This window comes from Tenebrio molitor, chromosome 5, assembly GCF_963966145.1.
Source record: "Tenebrio molitor chromosome 5, icTenMoli1.1, whole genome shotgun sequence".
NCBI lineage: Eukaryota > Metazoa > Arthropoda > Insecta > Coleoptera > Tenebrionidae > Tenebrio > Tenebrio molitor.
Window position 1 is genome coordinate 8,465,047 of NC_091050.1, and position 12,782 is coordinate 8,477,828.

General features: G+C 39.3%; 1 protein-coding gene across 3 annotated transcripts in view; it reads left to right on the forward strand.

The window, feature by feature from the left end:
- The window catches only part of LOC138130238 (carboxypeptidase N subunit 2-like), a 130,205-nt gene that overhangs the window by 91,835 nt on the left and 25,588 nt on the right, over positions 1 to 12,782 (forward strand). Inside the window, exon 1 of one of the 3 annotated variants that reach the window (XM_069046666.1) lies at positions 336 to 617. The exons of 1 other annotated variant lie outside the window; for it this stretch is intronic. In XM_069046666.1, coding sequence (XP_068902767.1) covers positions 562 to 617 — 56 coding nt within the window. In that variant the 5' untranslated portion in view covers positions 336 to 561. Of the gene's footprint in view, positions 1 to 335; positions 618 to 12,782 lie in introns of those variants that run through there. One more of the 3 variants, XM_069046667.1, reaches the window with a different exon arrangement.

Genomic DNA, 12,782 nt, shown 5'->3' on the forward strand with positions numbered 1-12,782 from the left:
GCCGTGCGTGCTCATGGCTCGGGGCCCTCTTAAAACTCCGAAATGATTGTTTGCCATAACCAAATGGTCTATTTATGAAATTCCTCCGACGTTCTATTTCTGCCCAGGATTACGTGGCCCGACTCCTGCGACACTCTTTCTGCGTTTCTTCACTTGTGAATAATTTTCAAACGCCGTCTCAGATTCCGATCTGACAATCGTCCAGCAGCTCAGTCAGGCTTCGGAATTGCACCCCCTTGAGCCTTGAATGGGAAAGAGGGTAGGTCCCCCTTCGGTCTAGTTCAGGCCTTCGCCGCGGCGGCGTCCTCGTACAACAACACTCCGATTCCGTTGATCAGCTCGTGAATTTCGCCTCAGAGTTCAGTCGGTTCCGAGCGTTCGTCTAGTTCATGTGTGTTGGTGTAGAGGCAGCGCTAGAATTCGTCCATTGCCAACACCATAACCTGTGAAAAATGATTTAACGTTCGGCTTGTGTTCCAGTTGTTCTAGTTTTTTTCCGGTTTTGATGGTTTCTGTGTTTTATTTGGTCGCCTGATTTTATTTTCCCCATCGATATGGATAATGCCAACGGATTGCTATCGTACAAGAACAGGAGAAAATGCTTGGAAAACGGCACAGTAAGTCGAGTTTTTTCTTGCGCCGCAGATGCGAAAAGGTCGCACCGGCATTATTTATAACCGACACAAAGTGTCATTTTTTTGTGTTTTTTGCGATCGTTACACTCGACCTGACATTTGGGTTACCTCTGGAATTTTCAAAGCGCATCGGACACGTCTGCCGCGGCTTTTACCGGAACGGCTCCCGATTACGGCCATTTAGCCGTGATATCCGGCGACTTTTCTCCATTAAAATGCATCAACGATTCGCACTGCAAGTGCACCTTTTCCCTCCAGGTAGCAGAAGCCAAATCCGTTGACGCTAGCTCCACTACACTATCAATTCGGTCCATCTCTATCAATTCCGTATTTATTTCGGCTGTGCACACATCGCACCGTGTTTTACTGCTTTGTCACCACCCCTGATGATGTCGGCTTATCTCCCGAAACACATATCGCGTTTCACTCACGCCCCGTTGTTTCGGCAACAATTGCCGAGCTAATTTAACCGGTGAAGTGTTTATGGAAAAAAATTAATGACGAAGGTGTTAATTAATTCCGTCGTCTTTCCGTTTGATAATCGTACGAGTACAACGAGCGAGGTTAGATGTAATTGAATAATTTTAATCAATTACGTTTTAAGAGTTTAAAGAGGCCCATTAAACATTCAAAATACTACAAGGGCGATGACTGATCACATTTTGCTCAGACCCAGGTGGGAGGGGTTGGTAGAATTTAATTATTAACAGTCAACAATCTACATGGATGTTTATCAATTTTAAACACCTTTAATCATGGAGAAGTAGCAACAGCAATTTGAATAAAGATTAAAGATGTGTCTGGGAGGACAAAGAGTAGTGATACATAATTTATGGGGCACTTTGGAAACTATTACAGACGCACCACATGTAAAGTTGGTCACAAATGATCAAGAGAAATTTTAGATCATTTCTGGAATTTTACCCAACTAGTTGTTAACCTGGGACCAATCCCAAATTACAACAGAATAACATCAGTGTTTTTAATGTCTCCGTTTCCTGTCCATTATTAAAATTGATAAATTATTTGTTTGCTTTGTTGTTGGACAATTATTTTGACCAGAAGAATGACTTGAGAGTTCATGTGGGCTGAGAATCACATTACGAGTTAAATTGTGTTTTTCATCTGCGTTTTTTTGAAAAGGTTTGATTAAAACGGATTATCCGACAGCAGACAGTGAGTAACTGCTTGAAGTGGATCGTCTAACAATTCTCAAAACATGTGACTACTTCGACGGTGTTTGGTTAAAATAAGCGAATAAACAGTAAATAAGTTACAATAACAACGCATTTGTTTGCCTAAGAGAAACCTAAAGCAAATAATGTTTTACAGTAGAGTCGGAGTTATTGAATCGAGTAGTCGGACAAGCAGCTACCTCCTGGTAGGCCCCAGTTGAACAGAAATTGTCGTTCTACAAGAAAATAAATGTTGTATTATTAAATGGTCAATCGACTCGATGCCTCTTTTATGGTGGTCACTTCTCTGGTCTTTAGAGGTCAGGAAGGTGAACACAACACCTGTACCGCATACGTCTCTGTAGTCACCGTTGACAAACAAGTTCCTTATTTCGATTAATTTATTTATACAACAGTGGAGAATTTATAAGTGGTCATCCTTCATCTGGAACTGAGTTGTCTCCATGGGCGAGAATAGTTCATCAAGATCTTCTAATTTGTCAAAGATCCGGTGCCTCACATGGATTGTTCCGTTGAAGACAATTTGAAATGTTTCACTGGTGACGTAAGCTTCAACGTTTAAAAGTTCCGCGAGGTAGATCTACAACTTGCGATTTCATACCAGTTTGACATGAAGAATGAACCAGTCACTAACGGAATTTTAAGGTAGATCCAATACTGTTGATGGCTCAATCTTAATTTTTTTACATCCGTTACATAATATTACAGCTTGTTTGACACCACAATAGATTTACCGCCGCACGATTAAAAACAGTTTAAAAATAGGTAATGAACTCATTAATAATAATTACACAAGAAATCTACAAAGCGAAAAAAGTGTGACCATTTTAAATAATAATCGATTAGACTCAGCACATCTTTGCATATCGGCATTTCACGTGGAAACTAAAACATTTTCGCTCGACGAGTAGGTACCAGTCCTTGGACTTCACTGTTGTTTTATGATAATCATTTACGTTTTATTTGCTCGAATGTTTGTTCCTATTAATCTATAATTGATTTGTTTTCTTCGTGGCGAACCGTTCTCCGTCCTTAATTGAATTAAACACTAAAATAATCGATCAATTTGTAAGTCATGCATATTAAGAGTGACATTTAGGAAAATTTCAGCACACGTTATGAATAGTGAATCTGCTTTGTTTATTTAATGACGGGGCGTACCCCGGTGGAAAAACCTTTCGTCTGGTTATTTATTAATCGAATACGATTGTTATTACGGCGAAATGTCAAGTATAAATATTTTCTGACTTAAACGGAATAATTTAGGGCCAATTACATCTCGAAGGTTGCTACAATTGTACTCGTAGCGAGCGTCGTAGTTTCTGCAACACGATAATCGGTCAACAAAATCGAAAATTGAAGCCAGGACAGGAGGAAAAAGAAATTTTTGAACGCTTTGTCATCACCTGATGGCGACTTATTTAAAGAGTTGGTGATAAGGCGTTATCGCACCTCGACCTCAATAACGACTAAATATTTGTTGAGCGATCTGTTCTTGTGTGTCTCCCTTCACGTAACGACAAAACACATGCATATTATATAAACGTGACTGTTAATATGCGCTCTACAAGAAGAAAAGAAATTACGCCGTGACCCCTTGGAGGTTTAATGAATGTACAAGCGTATATGCATTCCCGAGCTGCAAGTTTTCAACACTCGCCATGTGCATGGTGTGGAAGAAACATGTCTGGCAGCTTTGTTTGCATCCCGATTGTTGAGACTTTACGATAATTCACTACTCTTTCCTCCTTAGAAAAGCAAACACCTTCCGGTTCTCTTGCACAACGTTTTGTAATTGAAGAACTCGCCGTACTTTTTTACCAAGAGCTTTTACCATCTGTACATCTAGGTCGACGTGCATATTCACAACCAGATCGAACACGGTTTATCTCGACCAAGTTCTGGAAAAAACCTGACTTATCTCTTGTAATGATGTTAAGCAACAATGGAATGTAATGGTTTCCTTGTGCAATTGAAAAGTTGGGGAGATCTTATTCGCTCGAAATGACAGCAGTGTTCCTTTAATGACGCTCCAATTGTAACCTTCGCCGGCGATAAAGACGTGTTAATGGTTTCTATAAATATTTTCAACGGTAAATGGAAATTTCTGGGAGCACATGATGGAAATAAATCGCAGCAGATGCGGTGCGAAACTAGTGTTGGTCCTTGAATCGTTAATTACTTTTTCGTAAGGTCGGGGTGTTAATTTGTACGAGTGATAATCGCGCAGCTGCAATAACAAATTTTGAATAAATTCCGTTCCGAAAATTTGCATAGAAAGAGCGTCGAGGAGGTCAGAAATGTGCGTGGTGGGCCGAAGAAGAAGGGCAAGGCGTCTCCGGTTCGTTGAGTACACGGCAATGACGATGACGTCGGTACTCTCCAAGAATGGGAAATTTAAACGGCGCCCACGAAAGCCTGCAATTTAATTATTGATCACACTAAATCCTCTCCAAAATATAAAGCAGCCAATAACGAATGTTCCATCACAGTATTCCGAACACGCGAGACGCCATTAAATCGTGGAGCAGGGTGATTCAAACTTGTAAATTTCTAGATTAGATGTAACGAAATTTTCTGGTGGTTTATTATCATGCGTCTTCGCCATAAAAACAGCAACAATAAACATAAAACCGACACATTCCGGAAGGACCGGACCCTTCCGGGTATGCAGATTGATACTCTTTCGTCAACTGAAATTTCGCGTTTGATCAAGTTTCCTTGTTTATTGTTTGAAATGTTTATGATAGAAAGCAACAGACTGTTGAATGCAATGAGGCTCTTTTCCTGACAAAATAGGGCAAGCACGACAGAAACTTGCGGAATTCTAAATGTGTAGGGTCAGGGTGATTTCAACATCGATTGGAGTTGGAAGGACTGACAACCGGTGTCATCTCCAGAGCTATCATTCCAGTACAATCTACTGAGTATTTCCGTATTAGAACAACAACAGTCCATAAATTTTGAAAAATGTTTCGATCCGTTATTTATTATTTTTATACATCCGCACAAGAAAAACAGATGGAGATGTTTGTTTTCTCAAGCGTTGATCTAGATGACCAATTTTTAGCACCAGTCCAACAAGTCCAGGTGCTTTAATATATTCCGTACTGTTTTCAATTTTTTGAAATAAGTCAGTAACTCCAGATTTTAATTTATATTTATATCACATAAAAGGTTGTGTAACGAATTACAGAATGACATTTTAAATGTTATAACTTAAATCTTAACACAAATAAGTGTCACGTGAAACAATAGTAAAAGATTTAGAAGACAACAAGTTGAATTTTAACGATTTTGGAAGGCTCGTAACGAATAACTTAACTACTGACCAAATTCGGGAAGTTGAAGCGCTATAAAGATCTTTAAAATAAACAATCACAGAAATATCAAAAAATAAGGTGAAAAATAGTGTTCATTCATCCATAATTCTATTAATTTACACCCAAATCACTTTTGTAAACATGAAGTCTTTTTTTAACAATTTCTTCTTGATATGCTTGGTGTAGATAAATTCTTTGATGTGTTGGTTACATTTCTTTATTTAAAACGATCATATTTTATTACTTTAACGAACGATGTCAGCAAACAGAATTAGTCTGAAATGTTTCTTCATTATTCTTTGAATGTTGCATCATGTCTCTGCATACCTACATATCATTTATTTAAAGAGTTGGATTATATCGGTTGTTCATTTAAATGTATCCTCAAAGTTGGCGTTGAGAGTCGATTGTGAACGCACCACTCGTCAAGCTGCAGAGTAAAAACACAAACAACGCAAAAAGTGAGGTTAGATTTAAACAGCTGATCCGTGATCTCTAATCCGTGGTGCGTTCACAATCGACTCTTCAATGTTTACTTCGAGAATAAATTTAAATGAACACTCGATAGGATTTATAATGCTTCACCCGTTACAAATTTTATTAATGCAAAGAATAAATAAAACTTCTCAATTCTTTAATGCTTTAAGCAACCACAACAAAGTTGAGCGTTCTAATCATTTTGTTAGAACTTCCGGGTTTTAAACGACCTTTGACGTGCAATTACTCAATTTAAATATGTATTTCACAAATCTCTAATATTTATGTGCCAGTAATTAATGTACATTAAAAATAAGACATTATATTGGACCCGTAACTGGTTATCTGTATCTGTTGGGCAAAAATTACTACACACATATTCGTATTTTGCTTTTATAGCTTTGGTTGATTTAAGGCATCTAGAATGGAACGTATAGCTACAACTCTTACATGATGTATATATTTTTATAATTACAGTGATAAATAAATCATTTAGAATTATGAGAGTATTATGATAATGTCATAACACGTTCCGAATAAAGAATGTGTCATTATTTTAAAACCATTTGTTTGTGTCATTGTTGAACAGGTTCACTCGCTAGTGGTGATTCAGAACGAATATTTAGACGAAAAATATGTAAACATTTTCTTTCCATTTATTATAACAACGTTATTCTCGTTATAACATCCACATCCGTTCTCTTCACTATGCGCAACAGGAAATATGTACCGATTTACTCAGTGAAATTATTAAAATATTAGCAATATTTACTTAGATTATTATAACAGCGATCGCGAAAGTCCGTCAAAAGCACAGGTAATCAGGCGCGTACCTATGCCGTTCGGCTTGCGTAATGCTCATGCCGCTTTGATCGGGGAATCTGCTGGCGGATAACGAGCGTCCAAGACGGTAATCACTTTAATGGCGAGGAATTAACCCCAACTTTCACCGGCATCTCATTTTCTTCAGGATAACAACATCGCGTGCACTTAGCTCAAAAATAGACTTTCGAAAGATGCGCTCAGAAATTCACTCTACAAGCTAATGCCTATGTTTGGTCTTACGTCGTGGAATAATTCGCTTACCGACTCCGTCTCGTGCTGTCATTTTCTTCTCAGGTTGACAAACCGATTCTTCCGCCGATGACGGACGCGCTTTCCAGCCGAATGGGAAACTCGGCGTTGCAGGAACATGGCGCATTATTAATTGATCGCGATTTATAAAGGCGATGGCAAACTCGCGTCCGGTCTTTTATTAACTTTTAATAATAGGACGACGGTGAAGGTCGAGATCCGGCAGCGAAGAGAGCGAAAGCTCGTTCATCACTCGGGGGGTAATTAACTCCGGCCAAATATCAAACCCGATTTATTGGGCAATAATCTAATAACAACGTCGTGTCCGAGACCAGGACGACCTCTCGAGTTTTCCTGACGTCCGACCGGTCTTGCTATAATCGAGTGCAAATGGTTTTCCATTATGCCCACACGGAATGGTCGCTAAATTGCCGATCTCGATAGCAACAATTAAACCTGTTCCAGCCCGGATCGGGTGTCCTTTTAATTAAGAAAAGCATAACAATACCAGTTTAGATCTTGTTTAAAGCAGGATTAATTGAAGGCGGAAAAGTGTTGGTAAACGGATCACGTCGGCGCTAGCCTAGACGACGCAAACACAAAGAATAGAAATGAGTTATGTCTACGTCACAACGTCTACGCTACGAATCGGTAATATGTAATAAATTCCTCGTAAATCTTCAGCGTTGTGGTCGAGACGGAATCGAGAATCGACAGACAGGACGTCGGTACTCCTCATTACTCACCGAGAAATTGGTGTTGACCCATTAGACAAAACAATGACTCTTCAAAGTTGTTTCCAAGGTTTCATTAAATTGGAGGGAAAAAATTAGTGTTTTACATCTTGGTCTGCGAGTTTCAATTCCGGAAGACTTCGATTGACGCAGAGGAAAATGTCAAGCGTCTTATTTGTCTGTTGGGCCGTAAATGAGGGCAATTTATTGGTACGTAAGGCGATTAAATATGAATCATGCCCAGTCTTATCTGGTAGTGGGTCGAGTTCAGATTTATCTGTTGGGGTATTTATTTCGTGGAGATAACATCGCCCCCAGTAATTAATTCCTCGTTAATTGGCCTCGAATTTTTCGTGTTTCGTCTGCAATCACGTAGTGCATAGCGGCCGACATGTAGATGATAAAACTAATCAAAGTTCGGTAACAAGTTTCGGGAAGTTAAACGTCATTCGCTCCGAGTTCTATAATTCAAATCGAATAATGGCGTATGTGACGTCGGCGTCATCACGAAGAGTACCATCCCAAATCCGGAATTTATTGTGGAAACGTCGAGGCGACATAAAGAGAAATAAACTGAAATAAAATGACTTCTCTAAGACGATATAAGCTCTCGAAAGTGGCTTCCGACACGTTAAGTACCGGAGCTGGGGTGGCGGCATTGTGCGTACGAAATGAGTCCGGTCGCACCTTGAATATTGTTGGTGCGTTTTTACAGACGGCAATTAACGGGTTCCCGTGTTAAAGAGCGCCGAAGAATAGATAAGTAGACGGGAATGCCACGGAGGAGGCGGTCCGGGACTGTAAACCATCATTAAAAGGCGATAGTTCGCGACGAGAAAAATAAATCACGACCAACTCGAGGCAATGCATGATTGTTATTATTGAACGGGACGACAAACAATGAACAACAATAAATCGCCGACTAACTGAAATGCAAAAGGATGAAAGCACATTTGCCTCTGATGAGAACGTCTTCGCTCAAAGTCCAATTATGTTGACCGCTTTCGCCCTTTTCGGAACAGAAGTAGATGGATTGCTCCTGGTAATTTTATACTCATTAGCAGCAAGGAACGAAAGATACACGTCGACTCGATAACTTTAGTGTTTATTTTTAAGCAAGGCTGAAGGTTCTGCGTTGGTCGCCATTTGTTTATTTTCCTAACGGTCTTCATTATTTTTAATTGAGTCGAAAAACTCACTCGGTGGCATTTATATTTATGTAATGCTTGGTAAGTGACGACTGAAACAGCTTATGACACTTTTCACACGATATTGAATGCATTAGTGTAATCACACTGTACCATTAACTACCAAAATACACAATCAATATACGCAAATCAGGTCTTTATCGGAACCGGAGGAAATTACGTGTTTGGTGCTGATAGTCCGATAATAAGGTTAACGTCCTTCTTGGCCCAACCTGTGATTTTTTTACCTCGCCGCTAATTGATCATCTCAATTAGTCCATCCACTGTGCAGAGCTGGATTGTGTTAATTGCCTACTAATTCGACCAAAGATCGTTATGTTAATTAACAATACCTTGCAGACGATAATTCGACCACGCTGATAATCTCCTTGGCGACGTTGTTACATTGAAACTTATGGCGAACATTTTGAACGCTCTTTCTAAACAATACTCGACACAGACTTTATCGCACGTTTTGCAAAATGGCAATAAAATTTGTTCTATTGTCGTGGTTCGAAGAAGTCGGTGAGGTTGTTTGAAATTTTAAGTCGTTACTCACATTTCCACCTTGGGATGTTGTTTAGAAAGGATCCAGGTGACAATCTTGGGGCATGACGCAAGCCTTGAAATTATCTAAAATTAAAATCTACTCAGAAAAAGATTCCTAAAAATTTGCCACTCGGTGTAAACCTATCCTCCACGTTCTGATCCTGCTGTCTTTTTCTTGGCGGTTCTCGGCTCGTTGTTTTTTTCGGTCGGAATCGAATCTTCCCAGATGAACTTGAAAAATTAATTTGGTCCTGGTGGAATATTTTTGGTCTGTAATTTTTCTTCCGTTCGATAATAATTATTGGAGTTTTTTGCGCGAATTTCAATTTTCGCTTAATCGACCGTTACCCGACTCCCTCGACTTCCCCATACGCCTTAATTATAGCCATCGAGCTCGATTCGGCCGGTTATCGGAGAGAGTAAAAAAGAAACCGGATTACGGATTACGTCCAGCGCACATTCAAAATTTCAAGTCTCCTCGCAGGTGGTTTCCAATTCCGGGTGGAATAATTGGAGGTGCCGCGAAGAAGACTAATTATAAAAAGTCCGCTACCACGATCCCGATAAAAATTTAATTTGTTAAGTGGAAATCGTTTAATCGAGGACGAGATTTCGAGTCCGGTCCGCCCATGTCTGCCTCACCTTATTCCGCCTGGGTTTAGGTCAATTTATGAATTAATTTTTATTACGAACTAACCCACAATCGTCTGATTTACACGATAAAGTGCACAATCACTGCGCCATAAATAGTCGCCCACGGTGGCCGATTCGTTTTTCCCCCGAATTCGGATTGACTGGGTAATTAATTCGCAGCAGGAAAAATTCGAGCAGACGCTTTTGTTGCAGGAAGAGTAATTCGGGTAATTCGATAACGATCATTGCAGGAGATTGTAACACGAGCTCGGGAGTAGTTTCGAACATGCGGACATCGATCAAGCGTATGCCACTTTCAATCTCCCCCAAGCTTACAAGATCTTACTCCCCCACGGCCAACTTAGAAAAGCCGTATCTTATCGCGTCATTCGCCCAGTAATCCACCATGACTAAAATATGATTAATATGTATTTTATACCCCCCCATTTTCAGTGCTGATATTATCGACGGCGTTGCCCCTGAGGTACGGCAGTAAGTATTTATTGCCCACGCTCGTCGAGGGATGTTGCCGACAATAACACAGATAACGGCGGCGACGGCCGCGTAATTCTTTAATTTCTTCATTACGGGGCGGCTCATTAGCATATCCGGCCCGATTGGTCCGGGTGTCGGTGTTTATTGGGCCGGTAACTTCTCCGAAACTTAATCACTTAATTACTCCTCGGCTTATTTTTGATTCCACAAGAAAATTTATTTGGGCGGAGGCAATAAAGCGCGAATTTCCACCTGAGAGTCGCCTTTACAAGTTGAAAAGTCTTTTATTAAACCGGGAGGTAGTGGTGCGTACAGTGACCAACTCGCGCGGTTATTGACGAACAAATTAGTAACACGTAGCGATCACGTCTTGGAAATTTCGTCTGTTACCGCAACGAATTGGAGGAAACGGTCTAAGTGGCAGGCCAAATATTATTTTTCCAAAGGAAAACTCAAGTTAGCGTCAAGTTACCAAATAAAACTTAAAGGTCATTCCTTAGAACAACAGTGGAGTGGGCGATGACAAAGCCATGTCAATATTGATCCGTCGTTTAACACGAGCCAAGATCCCTGCTAGAAAGGCAAGATTTTTGACCTCTCGGGAATTGTACAATTAGGTGTTAAGGCACGTTTCACATTTCACGATACAACTCAATTTTCGAACGCCACTATGCAACAAGCAATTCATAATCTTTTTAATAAATCTTCGGCCGGCAGTACCTTCACTTTAAGTATACAGTTGTGTTATGCATGACTGCTTTACGTGTGTTACCACGTGATTTATCTCCCCCCAAAGGGCAGGAAAAACTTCGGCTTATCGTGATGGCTTTAATGCCTCGTTTTCGTGCAGCTTAACGGGTTACTTAGTCATTGTTTCCATTGTTGTGTGCCGCGTGTGCTCTGTGCGGTTTAATTTGGTACAATCTCAGGTGACGCTCGAGCTTTGAAAACTTGATGGAATTGCCGGCAGCCATGAATTTCACCGTTTCCCCATCAGAACTCCGCAGTTCTGGTTTGCGGCGTCAACTCAAAAATCCGGGGCTTACAAAACTAAAACTAGTGCATTATTAAAACCAAGGGAGAATATTCTTCATCTCTAGTCGTTCTTGCACAAAGTACATACACTTTTTCTAAATTATAAACGACGCAGATGTCGAAGAAACAGCTTTTCTAACTTCAGATGCGTTTGCAATTGTATTCTGTGAAGAACCGAAATCAAAATAACATTAAACTGTAAAATCTGATTCGATTACGTTAAATTAAAATTGTAGTGGGACTAAGGAGGGAAACAGTGAAGATTCAGTAACATATCTAGAAGACCTAACAATGGAGAAATAAAGTAACATTAAAACCGTTCATCATTCTTTTCTATTAGTTTTTTGCAAAAAGATGTACAAAGAAGTCCACAATGACCTAACTGATGAAGAAACCTGGAAATGTACAGTCGAACCTGCATCTAAAGTAATCGCATGATGAGTGTTTTCCACAGACCCAACCAGTTAAAGTAAATCAATTTAGAAATGTAGGGAAAAACATAATTGCTTCGTTTTTACAAAAGCTACCTGTTGCACTTATTGCTTTGGGGAATTGATGCATTTAATACAGAACAAAAATGTGCCTTTGAAACTGGTTTAAAATTGTTACTTACTGCTCTCTAACAATTATGATATTTTGGAACTTGGAACAAACACGGCACTTTTTAGTGGTCTCAGGCCGCTTTTCCAAACGTAAGTCGTCTTTTTGGTTGACAAATCAAAATGATGCATAACCTCATTTTGATCGTAACTTCATTTGTCGTGATAAATGACAAACAGAAGTTTTTGGTTCATTTTATATTGTTTCCCCAATTCTTTGAACTGTTCCTGATACACTTCCTGTTTCATGAAATATTTGACAGCTGATGAAGCTACGTCATACATCAACGCAAACAAGAGCATCCATTAGGCCATTTGACCAAAAAGTTTTTGAACACACGTTACTTGAAAAATAAGAACTAAGACTTGTTTCATTAAATTTCAGGAACATTCATTTCTTTGTTTCTACAACAGCTAGACTTTTCTTTCGCTTTGGTCAAGGTTCCTCTATTACCATAATATCCCGATAAGATTTCTCTCTTTTGTCCAAAGTTTCCGCAAAATATTTTTTGTGTGAATGAATTTCAAATAAATGAATACAAAGAAAACTATTTTAGCTTATTATAGTTCAATTGTTGTCTTGGCGCCTTTAAAAACAGCCAAAGTCTCAATTTTGAGACCTTTCTGTGAAGTAAATTTATTATGAGATAAGAGTACCAAAATACTACTTAAGTGTTTCTTCAGACCTGTCTAGATAGAAACTGATTTTGTTACATTAATTGCAGTTAAAATTTCTAAAAAATATGACTAAGCTAATAATGGTGACATGTCTAATATGACATTAAATACAGTAATCCAATTGCACATTCCATTTTAACACATTAATACATATTAATGAACGTTAT